The sequence below is a fragment of the Callorhinchus milii genome, unplaced genomic scaffold (assembly GCF_018977255.1).
Source record: "Callorhinchus milii isolate IMCB2004 unplaced genomic scaffold, IMCB_Cmil_1.0 Scaffold2, whole genome shotgun sequence".
In the NCBI taxonomy this organism is placed as follows: Eukaryota; Metazoa; Chordata; class Chondrichthyes; order Chimaeriformes; family Callorhinchidae; genus Callorhinchus; species Callorhinchus milii.
This window is the reverse complement of record NW_024704743.1, coordinates 38,495,403-38,517,919: the sequence shown is the minus strand read 5'-3', so window position 1 is coordinate 38,517,919 and position 22,517 is coordinate 38,495,403. Positions and strand designations below refer to the sequence as shown.

The following is a 22,517-nucleotide window of genomic DNA, read 5'->3' as shown; positions in this document are numbered from 1 at the left end:
TAGTTTGGGATATATGTGCAAGCGACCATCAGGAAGGTGTAAGGCAAACTAGATGGACCTTGGTCTTTTTTCGTCTAGCATTTCTTATGTTCTTATGTGCCCTCTGAGTAAAGGAAAAACTTCCTGGTATCTGTCCTGAAACTGACACTTGCAATTCTAATCCTTTGTCCTCTTATTCTACAATCTTGTTGCATCCTAAACTATTGTTCTGGGTTTAATTTTTTGATCCCATTTAAAATTTGCCAAACCTCCATGACATCCCTCTGAGTCATCTCTCTAGCCTGAAAAGCCCTAACTTGTCTAATTGTATGGAACTTTTATTACAGTAGTTTGGTTTGGATACTTAAAGCATAGCAGTGGGCTATGTGTATATGTGTCAGATCCCAAAAATTCTTATGAATGATGGCTGCTTGTTTGATAATATTATGAATTGAAACACTTCATATTATCTGCTACAATCAAATAGGGATACACAGCACGAATGAGGTCCATGTTTTGAAATGTAAAAATACTTGTGGTTTCTGCAGCTGATATTCTTCTGTATCTATATAAGCAGTTGAGGTTTCTGGTCTACTTAGTACAATAGGTATAAATGACCCTTAGCTACCTGTATAACTCAAGCGTTTTCTCAATACACTGTCAGTGACTCGGCTTAAAACATAACTTGTATATCCCTGCAAAACATTATATGAGGGAACCTTCAATCTACGATTGTTTGTGAGACACCACTGGGCGCAATCAGCTGCCATGTTTCACCCACAAAATATACAATCAATCCACTTTACATTATATTCTGTGAAGCGCTTTCAGGCGTCTCCATGACATAATAAGATACCATATCAAATGCAAGGATTATTATTATGAAAAATGTTGTACTAGGAATTAAACTGATGTGTTACGCAACACAGAATTCTTTTGATAAAGGTTTAAAGCAAATGATTGCCTGCAAAATCATTGGTACTGTATTTGGCATCTTGTATTAACCTTTTCACCAAAACAAATCTGTATTTAACAGTGAACAAAATGTCTCCTGCCTATCTGGCACAGACTGTAATTGCATGGCTCTATGCTGGAGGTGTCTCCTGTTGTAGTCAGTTAAATGTGGCTTGAATCTACGCAGCCTCTACAAGCTGTGAAATTCAATGAAATGCTTAGCATGGTCAGCAAGTTGAAACGTTTGTTAACAGGTCACGATATGGGTGTGTTGCTACGTCACTGTAACTTCAAGAAACCTAGTCATTGAATTTAACTAACTCCACAGAATAACTGTTTCTGACTGCCCGTTCCACATGTTAGCTCTTGATTTTTCATGTTCTATCAGGAGATGGAGGGTGAAAAGGTACAAAGAAGAGCAATTTCCTTAATCTTAATGGCTATTGAGGAACTGCCAGCTGCAACAATCATCCTGACGTTAGGACAAAGTATTACTATTATGAGCTTAAACATGTAAAATACATTTTGGTTGCTATGTGTATTTTCAGGGGTGTCTCCATACTGTCTGCATAGTCATTGCGCCCAGTCCCCAATAGTTGCCAGGAAATAAGTACACTCAAATTGTGACGACACGCTGCTCTCACCGCAATGTCATTGCTAATTGCCACTGAAGGAAGTTGAAGACTGGAAAAAAAGTCTTGTTTTAGGTGTTAGGTGACCTTATCATTTTCCATTTGAGTTGCCACAAACCAATGAAATACCCCAAACTTAGTAGACAGTTGGCCTATCTAGGCTACTCATTCAATTTCCCAAAGATTCCTTCAACACAGCTCTCATCACCTAATAATCTTTGATTATTTGAATATACAGAAACTTGTTGAGTTATTAGGTGCGACACAAAGTTAGGTAGGGTAGTAAACAGTGAGAAGGATAGGAGCCAACTGCAGGAACACATAGACAGAATGGTAAAATGGGCTGACACATGGCAGATGAGTTTCAATGTAGAGAAATGCGAGGTAATGCATTTTGGTAGAAAGAATGAGGGGAGGCAATACAGGCTGGTAATACAATCTTAAGGGGGGTAAAAAAACAGGGAGACCTGGGGGTGCAGGTGAATGAATCTTTGAAGGTGGCAGAACAGGTAAATAAGGCTGTAAAAAGGGCATATGGGATACTAGGCTTTATAAATAGGGGCATAGAGTACAAGAGTCAGGAGGCTATGACTAACCTATATAAAACACTGGTTACGCCTCAGTTAGAATACTGTGCCCAGTTCTGGGCACCACACTATAGGAAGGATGTTAAGGCATTGGAAAGGGTGTAGAGGAGATTTACGAGGATGGTACCAGGAATGAGGGACCTTGATTATGAGGAAAGGCTCATTGGAGCAGAGAAGGTTACGAGGAGACCAAATAGAGGTTTCCACTGGTGGGTGTGTCGCTGACTCAAGGTCACAGATTCAAAATAGTCTCCAAAAGAAGCAGAGGGGAGGTGAGAAGAAATTTTTTCACGCAGTGAGTCCTGCGTGAAACTGTCCTGGAGTCCTGTAGCTCAGTGGTTAGAGCACTCGCTTTGCAAGTGAGAGACCTGAGTTCAATTCCAGGCAGAGAGCGAAACCTTGGGCAAGTTTCCTTACTCCACACACCTAATAATAATCCCTCCAAAACAAAAACAATAATAAATTGGTCATTTTCAATCTACGACTGTTTGTGGGACATTGCTGTGCGCAATTGGCTGCCACAATTGCCCACAAATATACAGTCAGTTCACTTCACAGTGTGTTCTGTGAAGCGCTTTGGGACATCCTCCCGACGTGAAAAGCGCTATATCAAATGCAAGGATTATTATTATTATTATTATTATTGAGTTGTTCAAATCTGGAACACATTGCCTGAAAGGGTTGTCGAGGCCGATTCGATAACTACTTTTAAAAACGCGTTTTGGTATTTGAGGAGGACGGGTCTGCAGGGTTATGGGGAAAGGGCTGATGAGTGGGATTGACATTAATTGCTCTATTCAAAGAGCCGGCACAAACTCGATGGGCCGAATGGCCTCTTTTTGTGCTGTACAATTCTATGATTCTATGATTCTCAAAACCATTTGAAGATCCTCTTTCCAGTGTTGGTGGTTTGTTCCACTTGCCTATGTACTAAATCAATATCTTGACCTTCCTGATTAATCTTCCTGCCCATACTTTGAATTTATTGGGTGGTACTACGGAATAAATAAACCCCTCATGAAAATGTTCAAATTGGACCAATATTAATCCTTGCACTTGATGACATCAAACTGTCTCAAAGTGCTTCATAGGATTTTTCTGTAATGGCGTAATGTAATATAATGGTTATACATTGTCAAATGAGGTGATGTTTTAAAGCTTTTATTATGTAATTATTTAATATTTCTGCCATAAAATGGCCAAGTTATAAAAATTGTGAAATTTGCTACATTTGCATGGCAAAGTTTATCTCTCATTTTATTGGCAGAATTTTGTATTATTTTCAGAGAACGCTTCTTTTACCTGATTTGTCCTTAAATACAGACTGCATACATCAACACCAAGCTTCGGCATAACCTTTTATTTTTCAGTCATATTTAATTTTGTGAAGGTCAATTCCAGTTCCAAAAGAAGGCTTTTTAAAATGAAATAATTGATCATTTTATTAGATATTAATTTAAATTTGATTACAAAGCATGATGTGGTGTCCTGTAGCTTAGTAGTTAGAGCACGCAATTGGCTGCCATGTTTCGCCTACAAACTATACAGTCACTTTACCTTCACTTTACGTATATTCTGTGAAGTGCTTTGTGACATATCGAAGACGGGATCAAATGCAAGGATCATTATTATGAGTAGTTGATCAGTTTTCTTCAACAATATTCAATGCATATAAACTTCTCTGATGTTAATATTATTTGAGTACAAAATCTTGTAAAAACTTGGGTTTGCGGTTACATTGACATTGGTGGATAGGAGTAGATTAATCAAATTCTTTTGCATAAAATGAGTCTGTGTGTGTTTTAAAAAAAATCTCAACTGGTGCCCAGTGCAAATGCACGCTTTCTTTTTGCTGTAACTCGCAAGTTCTCCTTCATCCTCAAGCTCCTCCTGTGTTTAAATCTACATTAACTTCTGGCAGATTGTTGGAGCAGATGCCTTTGCGTTATTATATGATACAGTAAGCTTGTGCTTTAAAGTCATAGGTTTCAGCGGTTTGAAGTATTTCTTCTCAAATTTGTTATATAATCTCCATAAATTGACCGAGCTCGGAAAGAACAGCTCATGCCTACTGGACCCAATCACGGTGGCAAATAATGCATACGGTGCTCAGTGATGGCAAGAATATTCAGTTTCCAGGTCCATCTGCTTTCCGAAATAAATGCCAAAATGGCTTTCAACACTTCTTGTTATGTTTCTAGAAAGAAATTGTAGTATGTGTAATTTTCTATTTTTTCTCCCCACTTGTATATGCCCCCCTGCTCCTGGACTTGCCTCAACTTGGTGGGATCATTTTTACAGTGCTGGTTGCTATCTGGTATCTGGCCAAGTAGCTATTGTTTATGTGTGAGTCTTGATAGTGAGTGTCAGTGAAGTGACTTGACCATAGTGGATGATGCAGCCAAGCCTAACCTCTCCCCACCCAACTGTCACACTGATGGACAGACACATAGCAGAGGGTCCTGTGGTGGGACCAGGATGGGAACCCTGGCTCATTTTCACTTACACTACTTGGGAAAATCAGGACCAATTTAACCTCCTCATCCAAGCCCGGTTGAGACAAGCAAACACAGAGTGGGATTCACAGCAAGATCCTGGTCCGTAAGGAACAAACTCTTATCCACTATAACTTCGGAGCTTGGCCACATCACGACTGGTGGGTCTTAGCAAAGTCATATGTGTGATGGATAACAGTGAAGAAAATCATTATCAAAACACAAAATACTGCAGATGCTGGAATCTGAAACAAAAACAGAGAGAGCTGAGAGACAGAGAGATAAGAGTCATTATATTTGCATAAGCTTTATGAACTACATGGTGGTTGAAAACAATAGTTTATTATGTTATCAATCACCTGGGCAATATTAGTGCAGTACTTCCACAATGAATAATAGGTTTCCCTGAGAGAATTTTGTTCCAATAAATAATGTAGAAGTAAATTTAAAATATGAATTCCAGGCTCCGCTGATGAATTTATTCAGTAAGCAGAAGCAACTGACTCACACAGACCAGAAAAGGTCATAGATTTGATCTGTAGTTTGTGCTGTTCGCTGATCTCATAAGAGGTAGTATAAATGGGGCCTTAGTGTACTGGCTAGGGAGGGGAAAATCAGCCAAGGTTTCTTCTCCTGATCACTGACCTGTGACTGCTGCTGATTTTGCATTGGTATCAACATGTGGTGAGGAGGAGAATGTCCTTGGCTGTGATGCTGACCCAGTGTTAAATAACCTTCCGGTATGCATTATTGAAGCTTGCACATGAATAATGCACACTTGAGTGTGAGGTGTGAAAGCTTGGTGTCTGTCTATGGAATATTGGTCCGTTACAAAGTCCAATCAAGATGACTGAAATTGCCTAGTTTTAATTGGTATCTAACCAGAAACGCAAGTTGCAGAAATAACACTGAGTGTGATCAACAACAACAAATTACATTTGTAAAGCGACTTTCTTGTCAGGAGGATGTTAAGTGAATAGGAATCTTTTGGATGCAATTCAAAACCTGTTGGGTATTTGGGTTAAAATAGAAATTAACACAAATGAAAATGAAGGCTTTATGATCTCACAAATGGTGCTATAAAGTAGTATTTCTTAACCCGTTTGAGAACTGCTTCTCATCCTGCACCATGGGAACAAAAAGATTCTTCTAAACCCAGTATTTTGTTCAAGATTTTACCGTTCTTTTTTAATTTTTTTACATTAAAGCCAATAGAGTATTGCAGCATAGTGGGTTTTAATTTGAATCTCATGTACTCATACCTGTGAAATAAGCCCAGGGATGCTTATTTCAGGGTTTGGTGTAACTATGTCATATTTATTCTTGCCAACCCTAACCTGCACTCAATATCTCTGGTATTGGTTAAGCTTTGTGTGTCCCTCCAGGGAAAGAGTGCTCATTCTGTTCCAGACACATGGAAATTTCCACATGTGGGTGGCACACATTCGTGGAATTCTTGTCAATCTGATTTGGATATTCTTAATCATTGTGCTGGGTTTCCATAAGTGTCACACCGAGTTGACCCAAAAAATCCTTATATTTAATATATATAGCATTTGAGATTACAGGTAATGAGGGATTCACTCAGATGAGTAAATGTTTATTAGTTAGATTGTTTAAACCACCAAGATGTAGAAAATGCACAACTAAGTATCATATGTTATGTATTTTTAATATTCAGTGGGCTTTATGAATTCCATACTAATTGTTTTTTTTCCATCCTCCTGCCTTTTCTGAACAGGCATTAAACAGGGGCATAGCAGCTGTAAAAGAGGATGCCATTGAGATGCTTGCTAGTTATGGACTGGCCTACTCCCTCATGAAGTTCTTCACTGGGCCAATGAGTGACTTTAAGAATGTGGGCTTGGTGTTTGTGCACAGCAAGCGAGACAGGATCAAGGCTGTTCTCTGCATGATCACAGCTGGCACTGTGGCTGCCATCTTTCATGTTCTAATAGGTAATCTATATCTTCACACCTACACTGGGAACTGGTAGGTTAGGTACACAGCAATTACTGTACTCATTTTGTGATCAGTTATTAAGTATGATTGCTAATTTCAACATTTTTGTACAGTGTGTTGCCTTTACACCTTTTATAGCCTCCAGTTGATTTGAATGTTGAGTTGCAGCCTCCTGGAAGTATATTGCAGGTTGGCTGTAAATGTGTTCTTCACCAGCAACTGTACAACTATCTGATCACTGTACTGTTGCCGAAAACTATTTTGTGAGAGTTTGAACTACACATCATAGGTGTGCAATGACATCCTGAAGCAGGACATAAAGCAAAAAAAAAGCCTTTCAGGTCAGTAGGATGTCCCTAGGCATGGTACAGTGAGGGACTTGGACCCCAGTTGGGGGTTGGAATCAGGAGGGGTAAAGGGTGAGGAGGGTAGAGGTAGGGAGGGTGGCCGAAGGCACGGTCAAAAAGGTGGTCTTGAGACGAACCTTGAAGGAGGCAAAGGAGCGAGCAAGGTGAAGGGACTGTGGGATGGAGTTCCAAAGGGTGCAGACAGAGAGGCTGAAGGCTCGACAGATTGTGGACAGCAAGGGCGGGGTTGTGCAGCAGGCCAGAGTCTGCTGAGCAGAGGGAGTGGACAGAGTTAGCAGGTCATAAAAGTAGGGAGGAGCAAGGCCGTGGAGGGCTTTGAAGGCAAGAAGGGGGATTTTGAACATTATCTTCTGGGGCATGGGGAGCCAGTGGAGCCAGGCGAGGATGGGGGTGATCAGGTCATAGAGCTTATATCTTATATCTCTTGTCATTCATATTTGCATAATTCAATTAGGAGTGATGAAATCTGCATATTTCCTAAGTGTTGGTTCAGACTAAACCTTACAGCATTATCCTTGCTCAATTAGTAACAGTCTTAACTCTGAGTCAGAAGGTTCTGGGTTCAAACTTCGCATCAAGACTTTGAACTCGTATAGTCTAGGCCAGCATGGTCCAACTGGCGGCCCACGGGCCACATCCGGCCCGGCCGGTGATTTTACCTGGCCCAAGACTATTTCCAACTTCCGCTCCCTTCCGGTTGAACATTCTCCCAAGGCAGGAGCCGGCGGTTGGAAGTATGCAGCACGGAGGGTGGAAATAATACCAGCCATTGCTAAACTCTGTCAGGAAGGCAAGTGCATTTCCTTATCCACAGTGCAAAAGAGCAGGGAAAGAGTGATTGAGAGAGAGTGTGAAAGGGGATAGAGAGAGCATATGTGGGAGAGAAGGGGTGTGAGTCAGAGTAATTAAGAGAGAGAGAGAGTGTGTGTGAGAGCGTGGGAGAGGGGGTTGAGAGTGATTGAGAGAGTGGGAGGGAAGGGGAGAGTGTGAGAGGAGAGGGAAGATGTGAGGTGAGTGTGAAAGAGAGTGTGTGAGAGAGAAGGATAGAGAGAGAGTGTTTGAGAGAGAGAGGGAGAGAGTGATTGAGAGAGAGAACATGAGAGGGGGAGAAAGAAACAAAAAGAGTGAGAGAGCAGAGAATTGAGGGCAGTGTTTTGTGGTTTACTGTCAGGACAGACCATGGGAGGCTCCCTCGGCCACCGCGAGGGGTACTGAGGACAGACACTGAGTGACGTGCAGTTTTACTCACGGAAAGCTTCCTCTTTCCCCAGTGAAAAACGTCTCTATGTCCTTCATTCCACACACCCCCACCCTCCCCACCATACTTATGTGATCTCCCGGCCTGCCCGTTCCCTTTGCAGAGCAAACACCGGCTTGCCTCATGTACCCCCACCTCATCTGCCCCAGCATTGGCCATTTTGCCCCGCTCTCTGGAGTTCCATTCCTGGAGTCCCTCCGATTTGCTCCCTCCCTACCCTTTCAAGGCACGTCAAGACCTAACTCGCTGACCACACTTTCGGTCATCTCCTCCCCTCCCCATCCCATCTCTCCCGAACCCCAGCTCAGCTTCCCAGACAGTATTGAGTGCTTTGAGATGTCCTTTCAATAAGAAAAAGGTGCGGTATAAATATTATATTTCTGAAAGGGAGATACAAAATATTACTTATGCGGTCCACGGACCTTTCTCAAATAGGGAATCCGTCCCTTGGCAGCCAAAAGGTTGGAGCGTCTTGGTCTAGGCTAACACCTGAATGCAGTGCTGGGAGTGGGTTTCATTGTTAGAGATGCTATCCTTTATACAGTATATTAAAGTAAGGTCCTGTCTGCCTACTAAGGTGAATGTTAAAGATCCCATGGCAATACTCAAAGAGAAGGGGAATTTTCCATGTATCCTGGCCTACAATCCCTCAAATAAAATTGGTCATACACTTCATGACTATTTGTGAGACATCGTCTCTATGTTCGCCTACAAAATACACAGTAAATCCTGTGAAGTGCTTTGAGACCGATGTGAAGGAAGCTATATCAAATTGCAAGGATTTTTATTATTACATTGACATTTTACATTTATGTAAAGCATTCCCAATGGAAACCAAATCTTGCTGCCCCATTTATATGACTAGTAGCAATTAAGCCACTTCCACCAATTGACTGATTAGAAGCTGCTGGTAGTTCCCACTCTCAAATCATATGCCACTATCACACTAAAATTAATTTGGTGGAAGAAGAACCTTTGGGCCTCTGATCTCATTCCACCAGAATACATGCCTAATGTGTTCCCATCACAAGAGAGTGGCATGAGTGTGCAGATCTACAGAACAGAACCTATGTGCTATGAAATGGGAAAGCAGTATTCAAGAAAGTCTTGAGGACAACTGGTGGTGTGGTAGAAGGGAACATGAGTCTTCTCATGGTTTTAAGTTTATTGATGTTTGCTTGCTGTGTTGAAGGGATTGTAAGTAAATGCAAGGGTAAGGAAAAGGGATTAAAACTGAAGAATAGGCAAAAAGAGAAGATCACAAGACCTTCTATAGAAGTGGTCAGGTGGTGTGACTGGCTCTTAGTCAATGGCCTGTTTTCCTGTTTTCTTTTCTAGCGCATACAAATCTGGGCTACTACATCATTAACAAGTTACATCACGTGGATGATTCTGTGGGAAGTAAAACCAGGAAAGCTTTCCTCTACTTGGCCGCTTTCCCAATGCTGGATGCGTTGGTAAATCAAGACACCTTTGTTTACCTTGTGCTTTAAGTACCATGCTTATTTGTATACTATCATGCAGGTGTACTATGAATGCAATTCACCCTGTTTTCTTCCTCCCCTACCCCAGTTAGATAGCTTGCCATAATTTTAGATATGCAAATTGAGATGGAAACCTTATCCTTTTCATAGCTATTTATATTCTTGCTCGCAGTGTTGTAGCTAGGTTGTTAACAGGTAAGTGATAACAAGGAATGTGGGCAATGGTCTGAAGCTACTTAGCTACACACTCTCAGTGGCACAGACTTGGGGCTCTGTGGAAGATAAATTAATTGGAGTGAAAACTGGGGGAAACTGCTCTTCATCAGATGGCAAATGCATTGCAGTCAACATGCTTCTGATCTTAACCCCATACACCTAATCTACCTAGTGAGGGAATGTCCATAAATGGCCCAAAATTTGGTTACTCGCATTTAGCAGCTGCTTGCTCACTGGATATCCCAGAGGTTGAGGAAAGAGCTGTCAGCCCATCCTTTCAGCTGTCAGATATTGTTTGAATCCCTGATAGAGTGTGGGAGTGTTAGGGATAGATTTGACTTTCCCCCATTCCCATCTCCAGTGAAGTAGCCTGCCACCTCTCAGGATCAAGGCTCATACACTAGAGATATACATGCTATCAACAGATGCCTTTGAAACAACCATTACATGTTGTGATAAAGCAAGATGGCAGAATGGTAAAGATGCCACATTTACTTCTCTTGAATCATTAGTAAAAGTTTCCTGTAAACTGCTTCCAGGATAATGCTGGATGGAACTAAAATACAATACATTCCAACCACCCTCATGATATTTGCATCCCACCAGTGATAGTTGTGTCCACCATCCTCATTCAGGTGGCTGCAGCCTCCTGCATGTCCCTCGTCCCCTCCGCTCCACCACTGGCAGCCGTGCTTTCAGCCACTATGCCCCCAAACTATGGAACTCTCTGCTTCAGTCCCTCTGCCTTACCTTCTCCTTCTTCACACCTGAAGACCTTCCTCTTCAACTGTGCCAAGGGCCACCTCCCCCCGGCTCGGCATCAAGCACTGCTGAGCCCTCTGAGACACTACCCTGTATGGAAATTGGTCATGGAATTGCACTATATAAATACATGTTGTTGTGTTTGTTTGTGTTGTATTCAGCAGACTATTAGCTTAGCTTATAAATTATGATACTTTTTATTTTCCTTCCCCCAACCTTATCAGTCTGCCTCATTTGTCAACCCACTGTATACAGATCCCACTGCCTTTGGTCAGCCTGTTTCCTGTCAATTGCAGCTACCCCTCATGTAGTATCATGAACAAACACGGACTGTATTGCCATTTCTTTCCCCACTTCAGAATCAATGTTTACAGCTTAAATAGTAGTCATTACTGGTAATAAGAAACTGAAGAGGCTTCCCGATGTTCTAACCTGTGTCACGTATCACTATCGTTATCGGACTGGTGTTTGAGTGTTACTTTTCTGAGTTTGGCTTAAAAGTGCATCTGTGTGAATGATAAGTTTAAATTTTTGATAAACGATTTAACTGCAAGCATTCATTGATTTCTGCTGATGCACCAAAAGAACCCATTCAACCAATTCTAAATGTAGACAGTGGATCCTGTTGGCTGTTTACATCTATTGACTGCTGACTCCTGTACATTAAGATTGGACCAGTTTTTTCTGAAAGAAATGGACATAGAAACAAAGAAATGCTTAGGTCCCTCCCCCCCATCAATCAATGCTAATTTTTAAGACCATTTTCTCTGGATAATCTTTTTCCCTTAAATCAAGCAGACTTCCTTTTTTGCTTGTTTGTTTAAAGAAATTGCCCATTTTATTTTTTTCTGTTCTTTCACCCAGGGAATACATTTTGTGTTTATACATCTACAAGATATAGCCTTATTGAAGTTTTCATTAAAAATACCCCCTGTTACAACTAGAAACATATACACAAATGTGTGGCTGCTCTCAAGTGACGAAACAGCTCAAAACCTCTCTTGATCTCTCTTTACCTAACTCACACCAACACACTTGCTTTGAAGAAAGAATTAGTGTTAATATGTTTGTATAAATAAAACAACTCTCGAGATTTAAATCCCTACATGTCAGCCCCATTATAAACACTTGTCATTATGCTATGGGAGATTTTTTTTACCCTTTGGTGCATCATTTTACTGTCCTCCTATAACCAGCACTCTGGGCACATTTTCACACTCTCCTTTATGTGCATGACAACAATTTAATTACACGGTTTATTTTGACTGTTACATGGTTGGCCGAGGTCCTCTCTTATCTCCCTGCTACTTTTTGCCTTTCAATGTGAAACAGCTTCCAGAATTTTAAGGAAACTTAATGCATGCCTGAAAATTAATTTCATGCTAGAAAAAAACTGAATTTTTTACGTTCACGATCATGAGGAATGCAAAACAAAACTATTGAGGCAACTGGTTAAATCAGCTGGGGTAGGAGTTCATCTGCAGAGTAGAATGGCATACAAGCCTCAGCTGTTCCAATGTATTTTTATGCTTATAAAAGATCCCTTATTAATATAATTGGAATCAGTAAAGTTCATTACAAGGCTGATCAAGCAAAAGTAATATGGAAAACCACACCTCCCCTGGGAGTTAGTTGTGTCCTGAGCTCCAGGGGCCTCAGATGGGTAGAAGCAGAAATTAATAACTGTCTTTGATGTGAAGCCTTTTTGAGAAGCAGCAAGCCTAACTCAAGCAGTCTGGATGCCACGCTTGGTGTTCTCTTATGCCAAACTGGAAGGAACAGCTGAGTCGGCTTGAAGTATTTATAATAATGAAGGCAATTGACAAGCCAGATAAAGGGAGACTATTCTTGTTTAGAAGGATCCAAAACAAGGGACTTATTCTTCAATATTAGATCTGAGCCAGTGAACATGATTCCAGAAAACAAAATCACAGAGGGTTGTGAGAATTTTGAAAACCCCGCTCAACTACACCATCGATATAGAACCTTCAAGCGGTACACTGTTCTGGTCAGGCCATACACGCAGACCTGTGTACAATTCTGATCACCATGACATAGGGGGTCCACCCTGGTACTCAGCACTCAAGAGCACTCAGACTAGACAGTGTCTCCTGATGCTAACCATTGTGTGTCACAAGATTTATTTCAGATTCATGACTAGTTCAGAAACCCCAATTGTTGCTTGCGATCTGCCCATTATGGTGATTCCAAATAAAGAATAGGTGTTGTGGAGTCCTGTAGCTCAGTGGTTAGAGCACTTGCCTCGCAAGGGAGAGACCTGGGTTCAATTCCCGGCAGGGCAAAACTTGGGCAAGTTTCCTTACTTCACACACCTGATAATAATAATCCATCAAGAAAATAAAACAATAATAATTTAGTCACTTCAATCCACGACTGTTTGTGGGACACTGCTGTGTGCAATTGACTGCTGCGTTTTGCCCACAAAATATACAGTCAATTTACTTTACAGTCTATTCCGTGAAGCGCTTTGAGATGTCTAGAAGACGTGAAAAGCACAATATCAAATACAAGGATTATTATTTATTATTATGTTTGCATTCTATGAACTTATCACTGGTGTTTGAATAGTTTCAGACGTGGTTAGGAAATGTTATTATGACATTGACTGCACTTTAGTGCCACGTGAGACAAAGCTGTTTCATCGTTGCCAAGTAGGACAAGGGCAGTCTTTTGCTGAATCATGCTGCTATGCAAAATGTGAATGTTGATAACTGGCTGCTTGACTGCCTGTTAGCTTTCCTATGATTGAAAAAGTGTGACCAGTTCTTTCTAATCATTTACAATTGAATGCGGTGCAAGGGGATGTATCTTTTAACAGTAAAGCTTACAAAGAAGCGTTGAAGCCAGTTTTCCTGAAGTTCTTTTAAAACTGGTCGGTCTGTCACCAACAGTGCCTTGGAGTAATGCAGCCCCATCTAGCTCAAGAATCAGATCATGGAGACTGTCACAGAGAGTTGACTAAATTCTGTTATTTCGTTGCCAAGAATGTTCAACCTTAACGAGACCTCACTTACCTTGCCCTCTGCCCCGAGGATAATCACTAGTTGATTATTTAATATCTGACTAGGAGAGGTTTGGCGCTTCACTCGGTGGATGGTAAGCATCAGGAACACCACAACTCGCATGAGATGCTTGAGAACATTGTCCTACTCACAGCCTCGATACACATCCCTACATACTTAGTGTTACTGCCATTCAATTGTAAAAGATAAAGATGAGCTGGTTACCTATAGGGTGCTTTCATTTTAGTCTGTCATCTGGTTCAAATTGAGTTATTGATATTACCTGACGTGCTCAAAGAGACCATTGCCACATAATGCCTTCTTGTTATCTATTCCTATTGTACACAAAATGTTTACCTTCCCTTGGGATGTCCTCCCGACGTGAAAGGCGCTATACAAATGTAATCTTGTTGTTGTTGTTGGTACAAATGCTACTGTAAAGTGTCCTTTAATTTACAAAGGTAACACAAATGTAATCCTACTTGTTAGAACAAGTGCAGCTTCAGCTGGTGGAAAACAGAGTTGAGGCACCACATGTGTTTTGAGCAGCTGCTGGCTTTATCCTTCTGTAGCCTGGGATCCTGGCATCTGGTTTCAATGTGTTGCAGCTAACAATCCACTGTCCTGAAGTAACCTCACTTTTTAGGCCATTGAGAGCACATTTGACGCTCCAGTTTGCGATTTATTATAACAACTTAGAGACCAAACTGTTAACAGGGTGACCAAAAAGTCATGATAACTACCCTATTATCTAAAAAAAACAAAATATCATCATTTCTCTAAGACTTATTAGACATTGTAATGTTGTTATGGTATCACAACTTTTTGGTCACCCTGTGTGTGTGTGTGTATATATATATATATAGGGGATCAATAACTTGGCACAGATTGAGAAATCAAATACAGTGGTTAGGTTTTTAAAAGTGGGATGAATAATATAAATGATTCATAATATGTGGTAAATACTATCAAACAGTGTACAATCAGACAGAATATTATAAGAAGGAGATATGGGAGAGGTGTTCAGGGTGACATATTCCATTAAAAAGAAGGGTTATAATAAAAATAATCCTTGCATTTGATATAGCGCCTTATGACTTCTTCGAGACGTCTCAAAGCGCTTCACAGAATATACTGTAAAGCGAGTCAACTGTTTTGTACATGTTTTGTGGACGAAATGCGGCAGCCAATAGCACACAGCAGTGTCCCACAACCAGTCGTGGATTGAGTGACTAATTTGTTTTTTTTAAGAAAATTCAAAAACAATTCTTATCTTATTGTATTCTGAGCAATACACATGCAAACTGGTGTATGTTGCAGACAATTTATATGACCTTGATAATTAATGTATATGAAGATGTTTTGACCTCGCCCCATCTTTCAATGTTGTTCTAGTTTCTTCCGAGTTAAAATGGGTTATTTACCTATATAGTCTATAGCAATGGAACATTTGGCCTATTCAGTGTGTGTCAATTTTTATATTTTCGCATGAGCCTCCGCCCATCCTAATCCCTGCCCCCCCGCCCCCATACACCTCTATTCCTCTCTCTCATATTTCCACTGAGTTTCCTCTTAAATGCATTGATGCCTTATTAGGTTGTAATATTGAAACTCATAGCTTCAAAGGTGGCTGCTGGTTTTCAACTGAGGCAAAAATAAAGGTGAATGGGATTAGAGTTGGTGGCTCCAGTAGGGGAGCTAGGACCAGCCTAGGCATGTTGGGTTGAATGGCTTCTTTCTGTGCTGTAAACCTTTTGTGTTTTATCAGTTGGCTTTTTTTTAGCTCTGTGCAGAATAACATCATGCATAGCAAATCTTTTTGTTGACTTCCTTGAGGGGAAGAGTTACAATCTCACTGATTTCAAAACAGTTTGAATATATGCTTCATGTACCCCTGCCCGCTATATCCACCCACCATCAGCAGGTTCGCTTTCAACCATTCTGCCTCCACTCTCTGGAACTGCATTCTGGAGTCCTTCTCTGCCGTTGTTCAGTGTAGGTCCCAAAATATGCCTCTTTGATCATGCTTTCAGTCATTTTTCCCCTCTCCACCCTCTTCTGCTCCGACCCCACCGGCTTGGGTGCCCATCTAGGTTTATCATAGAACTTTGAGATGTCGTCTGATGTGAAAGGCAGTATAGAAATGTAAATTGTGCAGAAATTGGTTGCTTTTTTCTTCTCTTGAAACTTGTTGTGCGTGTTCCTAGTGTTGAATGGAAATGTCATCCCCAATGAATTGTTTTTAACTGCTTTTTAGGCCTGGACTCACGCAGGCATTCTGCTAAAGCACAAATACAGTTTACTGGTGGGCTGTGCTTCTGTCTCCGATGTCATTACTCAGGTAGGATAGCAATGGGGTTGTGCTTGTAAGGAGGGCAGTAAAAAAAACTGCAGGGTGGGTTATCAGCACTCCCAGATGATGATCCAGCTTTTCCCATGCATTCTAAGGATTTTCCATAAAAACTTCAGGCGATTCGGCCATTATTTCCCACTAAAGCAAAAACACCTAGTATGAAAATTAAATTGCAGTTTTTAATAAATTCTGCACCATGTTAACATTTTATATTCACACATCTGTATTGAGCCCCTGATGCACACAACGTGTGGCACCATTTAAAATTCTGAATACAACACAAAACAAAAGGAACCCAAAATGCAAATGAAAGTTTTTTTTCAAACCCCTTTTGCTTGTATCCAAATCAAACTTGCGCCTATTGCACAATGCAATAATCCCTGCAGATGCTGGAGAGATGGGTTTATGTACACATATAGGAAATAAATACTTAATGCAAAATGTTTTATTCAGTAGAATCAGGAAAAGATTCTAAAATAAGTGCAGAATTTTACTTTCTTATTACTTTTCGTTGTGTAGCATTTCTGATCAAATACTCTTATTGCACAATAAGTCTTGAATATAAACTTCTGCAACTTGTATGATTTTCTGCTTCAAGTCTGTGTTTCCATCTTAATGGTGGTCTCCCAAGTTGAACCTGAAAGTTTGCCATCAAAATGTACAAATAAAGTGAACTATAATTACATTTAAGGATGTAAGGAACTCTCCATTCACTCCTTGGATCTGGGCACTTTGAACCCAGTTCCTAGCAGTTGTGAGAGAACATCACAAAACAGCCCAATGTTTACAAAATGAGCATTAAATAGGCAGAAGCAATAACAGAGTGGAAAATTTTCATGCTGGTGCCATAAAGGGATATGCTTTGAGGTTGAAAGGTGAGGCACAATGGTGGAGCAGAGGGAGCATTATTCTGCATCCAGCATGTGCTGCTTCATCTATCGTAGCAATGCTAGACATTGACACTGGCAGCTAAAATGTATTCAGGAAAGATGTTGGGTTGTTTGTACTATTTTTTTACCTCCTATGTACATATTAATTTGTGCTGTTGATTTGTTTGCAAATTAGAAAATGACATTTAATCTCGTTTATTTTCCTTCTAGATTGTATTTGTGTCTATCTTGCTTCACAGTCATTTGGAGTGCACAGAACCTCTCCTGATCCCAATCCTGTCCTTGTATATGGGTGTAATGGTCCGTTTTACCATGCTGGGCCTTGGCTACTACAAAAATGTACATGATGTAATTCCGGAGAGAAGTGGACCTGAAATGGGGGTAAGTATTCAACTACATCAAATATTTAAGCATCTTGGAGGTTAGAAATGTCTTAATCGTATCAATCTTCTATGGTGGTCCCACAATGCTCTATTGTGGAGTCCTATAGCTTAGTGGTTAGAGCACTCACCTCTCAAGCGAGAGGACCTGAGTTCGATTCACAGGCAGGGTGAAACATCAGGCAACTTTCCTTACCCATACTCTGTTCACCTAACAGTAAGTAGGAACCTGGTTGTTAGTTGATTGGCGGATCACTTTTCTGGGGGTAATAATCCCATCAATAAATAAATAAAAATAATAATAATTTGATCACTCAATCCACAACTGTTTGTGGGACATTGCTGCATACAATTGGCTGCCCCGTTTCACCTACAAAATATACAGTCACTTCACTTTACATTATATTCTGTGAAGTGCTTTGAGACATCTCGAAGACATGATAAGGCGCTATATCAAATGCAAAGATTAGTATATAGTAGTCCAGTTCCTGAGTCAGGTGGGTCCACAGTACTCTAGGGCATTGCTGATAACAAATCTGACATCTTATCAGCAGGACGTGGAAAGCAGACCAGTCACTGGGGGCACAGATTCTTCCCACCCATCTCCTGTTAAGCCTGTGAGCCATAGCCCTAACAGGTAAGGTGGACCTAGCTGAACAGCAGGAAAGCTTGCTAGCATCAATATCAGTGACAAGCTATGCGCTTCTAGCTGCTTAGACTTCAGCAGTACCCCAGTGTACATTCTTGGGTCCCCAATCTGCCCTAAAACTTTCCAGAATTAAGTAAGCAGAATGTGTCTCTCCAGGGATGTGTTGGATGGTCTGTGCTCCACCAATAAACCACAATTCTGACTCGATATAGAAATCGAACTATGTTCTTTTCGCATTCCAGGGAGAAGCTACAATAAAGAAGATGCTGGCTTTCTGGTGGCCTCTAGCTCTGATCCTAGCCACTCAGCGGATCAGCAGGCCCATAGTCAATTTGTTTGTGTCTCGTGACTTGGGGGGCAGTCCCACAGCCACAGAGGTGAGTTAGTCACAGAAAGTCTTACATGTGGAACTTCATGAAATGCTTTCCTAAAATCCAAATAAATTGACCCAGAAGAGCTCCGGGATGCTATCCCGCGTGAAGGGCACTATATAAATGCAAGTTGTTGTTTTTATTGTTGCTGATTTGAGATTTACCAGGTCTTTGATTTCACTACTTTCTAGAATAGCAAGATTATAATTTGCTCCTTCCCCCAAATAAAACACAACCACTTTTTCAGGAAAAAAACATCTTCTCATCCAGATACGATGACTCATTGTCTATTTAGTAACAGTTGACCCAAAGGCTAGATTCATAATTCGGAATAAACAGCCAGAGCTGTCACCTCAGCTGATGACTAGAACAAGAATTAGTCTGACTTCTTTCTGAGTACAGTATTTAGAAACCACAGCTGTTCTGACATTTACCTTGCAAATGCCTTGAGCAGAGTAATGATGAAGTCTTGTTTGTTTTATGTAAATGCTGGTTGGTCGTAGTCTGATTTGCTGGTCTGTTGATGTGGGAAAATAGTACTCGCAGGCATTTGTGGTTTAATATTTTCTTTCTATTTCCTTTACTTTAAGGCTGTTGCAGTTCTGACAGCAACATACCCAGTGGGTCATATGCCTTACGGGTGGCTGACTGAGCTCCGAGCTGTTTATCCTGCATTTGACAAGGTAATGCCATGCACATGCAGGAGTTAATTCTATAAAACATTTAAAAACACACGTACACAGGGTGACATCTCCAGAAGTAGATTATGCAAATGATTACCAACAGATGTAACTACAATTGTGCAGATCGCTCACCTTCCCATTCAGATAATATCTGTACTCACTGCCCTTCCTGTTCAAAAAATGATCCATTCCACTTGTCCACAACATCATTCTGATTAATTGACGTCCCTGACTCTCCCCGATGGCTCAGCGGGGCGGGGAGGGGAGAAGTGTATTTGAGCCGGCGGAAACGTGTGCCTCCAGTTGCAGCTGCTGATTGTCCACCAAAGCAGAGCTTGTGTCTGTCAGTTTTGGAGTGTGCAATCTGTACCCTGGGAAAGGTGAAACCTGCTCCCCTACGTCCAAAGAACAGTGGAACGTAGAACCCCAGGGTTTGGGACTCCGAAGTGCACATTGGGAACTGATGGAAGGGAACCAGCTAAAATTGTATAACTTAGTACGAGGCACTGGTAAGCTTCTTGCTGCTTATTCAGCTGATGGAAATGTGGTACTGGCCCTGATGGTGAGAGGAAATGAACTACTTTGCTGAGCAGAGGGATCTGCACTCTCTTTTTATCCCATGCTAAAGCTGAGTGCTGAGATCCCCATTGCAATGGGAAAGTCTCATTCTCCAGAAATAACATTACTCACCTTAACACTTTGACAACATTGAAGTGGGAAAATAAGGTTTTCTGAGCCAGCGCCTCTCGGGACAAGTGGAAGATCCCATTTTTCTCTAACACTGTGAAGCCCACTTAAAATCAAAATTGCTTTTGCTCTTTCCAAAGCTCCAATATACCAACAGTGCAAATTTGTTACCCTAAAACACAACCAATAGTTACTTTAATATAACATTAAATGGCAACTGATCATATTCTTCTTTATCTGTCATAGAACAATTCCAGCAATAAACTCGGACACATCATCAATAAATCGCATATCAAGAGGTTTACCTTCACCTGCTTAGCTATGTCCGTCACAGTAAGTATACAAGCTCCTGCCCCACTCTTGAGCATCCGTAGGTTTTCTGAGAGATTGGGGAATTGTTATTCATTGGCTAAGCAATGAGATCTCTGGATTACGTTTTATTTAGGCTACAGTTGAAACGTTCCAACACTCATTGTGGCTTGGCATTGCTCAGTGGAAACAAAGTTGGTCCTGAGTAATGAGATGTAATATTAGATATCTTAACTCAGAGAAGTGATGAGGCTAGCTTGTGTGAAGTGTCCTAGTGTCCAACAATGTCCTACAGCAGGCAATTGTGAGCTTAGAGTTTAGCGAGAAAGCTTGTCAGACAGTGCTATCAAAGGCAAGCTATGCGGTTTTAGCTGGTTAGACTCCAGCAGTACCCCAACACATACTCTGGTATCCCCATGCCTTGGCTCCTGCCATCCTGCACCTACTATCTTATAGGGTTAGGTAAGCAGCATACTGTCCCTCCAGGGAGAAAGTGCACATTTCATTCCAACAATCTATCTCTGGGATTTCCATGTGTAGGTGGTGTGCATGGAAATCTCAATTTGGTTTGGATACTCTTAAGCATGGTGATGGGTTTCCGCATGTATCAGACACCCAGCTGACCAAAAAAAATCTGATTCCAGATTGTACCATCCATACAGGTCAAGGTGACACCCTTCGATGCCAGTCTCAGGAACAGGTGTACTTCTTGGAACTGATCCCTGTCCACAATATAGAATTCTCAGTCTACAGGTTTTTTTTACACAATGCAGTGTAACCTTTAGACTGCTACTCATGCAGATACATGGTTGGTCAGTACTCCCTGTCCTTTGCAATCTACCACCTGAATAGACTGTAGTTTTATTTACTCCCAATAAAAGACTGCATGGTAGAAAATGAACTGATTTTTAAAAAAAGGGAAATGGAGAAATAATTTCAGAATAGAGGAAGTTTGGGCCAGAGATGAACTATCTTGAATGCTTCAATCCTCATTGATTCGTATGTACATAAACATCATGGATTCTGAAAGCAATTATAACACTGGTTCCATTTACTGATGGCACACAGATAAGAGAATCAGTAGAGCTGGAGAATGCAGCAAAACATTTTGAAAAGGATTTAGATGGGGTCAATTGAGCAAATACACAGCAATTAAAATTTAAAGTTTGATAACTGCATTCTTTTCTTATACGAGTGGATATGTGATACAAAGACTGAGATTAAATTTGAGCAGTGAAATTTAGAGGGGGATCTTGTGGTAATACTAGAGAAGTTGATTTCAATATCCAGGCTACACAAATGCCAGAGGCTTGAAATTCACTTGGGTTTAACCTTAGGACCCCAGGTTTAAAATGTAAGATGTAGTGCAGAATTTTAGCAAAAAAAACGATTTCAGTCTTAATTTGGAATATGAATAATTTCAGCCTTTAGTGTTTTTAAGTTACTTCATGCAGGCTTTCTTCTCTATGATTATGAGATTAGCGACTTTTATACTCCTTTAGTTTATCAAGTTGTTTAATGTGATTAGGAAACAATCAGGTTTTAACACTGCTTGGCAGAAATGTGAAAAATGATCCATTGGTGAATATATTGTATATACTTAGGATGTACTCCACTAGTATGAAGGATTCTTAGTAAAATCTATTGTATAGACTTTTGCCTTCTCCAGAGGAGTTGGTTGCTTCTTCTCAACAATTGCCCACACTGGGATGATCATAATCAAATAATGATCCCTTTTTCTTCTTTCTTTTCTCTAATTTTCTATCACTTTCTGACTTCCTCTCTTTTTCTCTCTCTCGCTTTGACTCTTGTCTAACTAACTTAATTGTAACACTTAATTTTTCTGTTGCTTTGTCGCTCTACAACTTTCTCACTTAACACCTACTTTCTGATTATGAGCAAGAAATTCCAGTTGTGCACATGTGTGCGTATTGTGCAATGTATAATGTTACTAGGATTGCAATTAACTTGCACTGTGCAAGGAAATTCTATGTCTCATGACTTTGTGTTCAGTTTTGCAACTGGATTTCGTTTGATGGTATCTCACATTTTGTATAATCCTTATGTCCCTCATATGAGATGTTAAATCAATTTATATGTTGTGGTTAATGACTCATGGACATTAAAGACCCACGGCACTATTTGAAATGAGAAAGGAGTTCCTCCTGGTCTACTGGCCAACAATCCTCCAAATAAAATTGGTCACACATTCCATGGCTGTTTGTGGTACATTATGCAATTCGCCCACAAAATATAGTCATTTAACTTTACAGTATATCCTGTGAAGAGCTTTGAGACATCTCAACTTGATAATACACTATCAAATGCAAGGATTATTATTATTAGTCAAGTAAATATAAGGTGAGCAGCAATTTTTAAGCTGTTTTAGGGCAAAAACCTGTTATATTCAACAATATGGTATTTAGCTATCTGCTGCATCTGTGGGGAAAGAAAGAGAAAATCAGAGATCGGTAG

General features: G+C 40.6%; 1 protein-coding gene across 2 annotated transcripts in view; it reads left to right on the top strand.

Moving 5' to 3' along the window:
• ankhb (ANKH inorganic pyrophosphate transport regulator b) overlaps positions 1–22,517 on the top strand; it is an 84,327-nt gene that overhangs the window by 30,538 nt on the left and 31,272 nt on the right. Inside the window, exons 2-8 of one of the 2 annotated variants that reach the window (XM_042332005.1) lie at positions 6,389–6,605; positions 9,574–9,692; positions 15,978–16,061; positions 17,174–17,344; positions 18,235–18,369; positions 18,954–19,046; positions 19,980–20,066. In XM_042332005.1, the coding sequence (XP_042187939.1) occupies positions 6,389–6,605; positions 9,574–9,692; positions 15,978–16,061; positions 17,174–17,344; positions 18,235–18,369; positions 18,954–19,046; positions 19,980–20,066 (906 nt within the window). The remainder of the gene's footprint in view (positions 1–6,388; positions 6,606–9,573; positions 9,693–15,977; positions 16,062–17,173; positions 17,345–18,234; positions 18,370–18,953; positions 19,047–19,979; positions 20,067–22,517) is intronic. The other variant, XM_042332006.1, reaches the window with a different exon arrangement.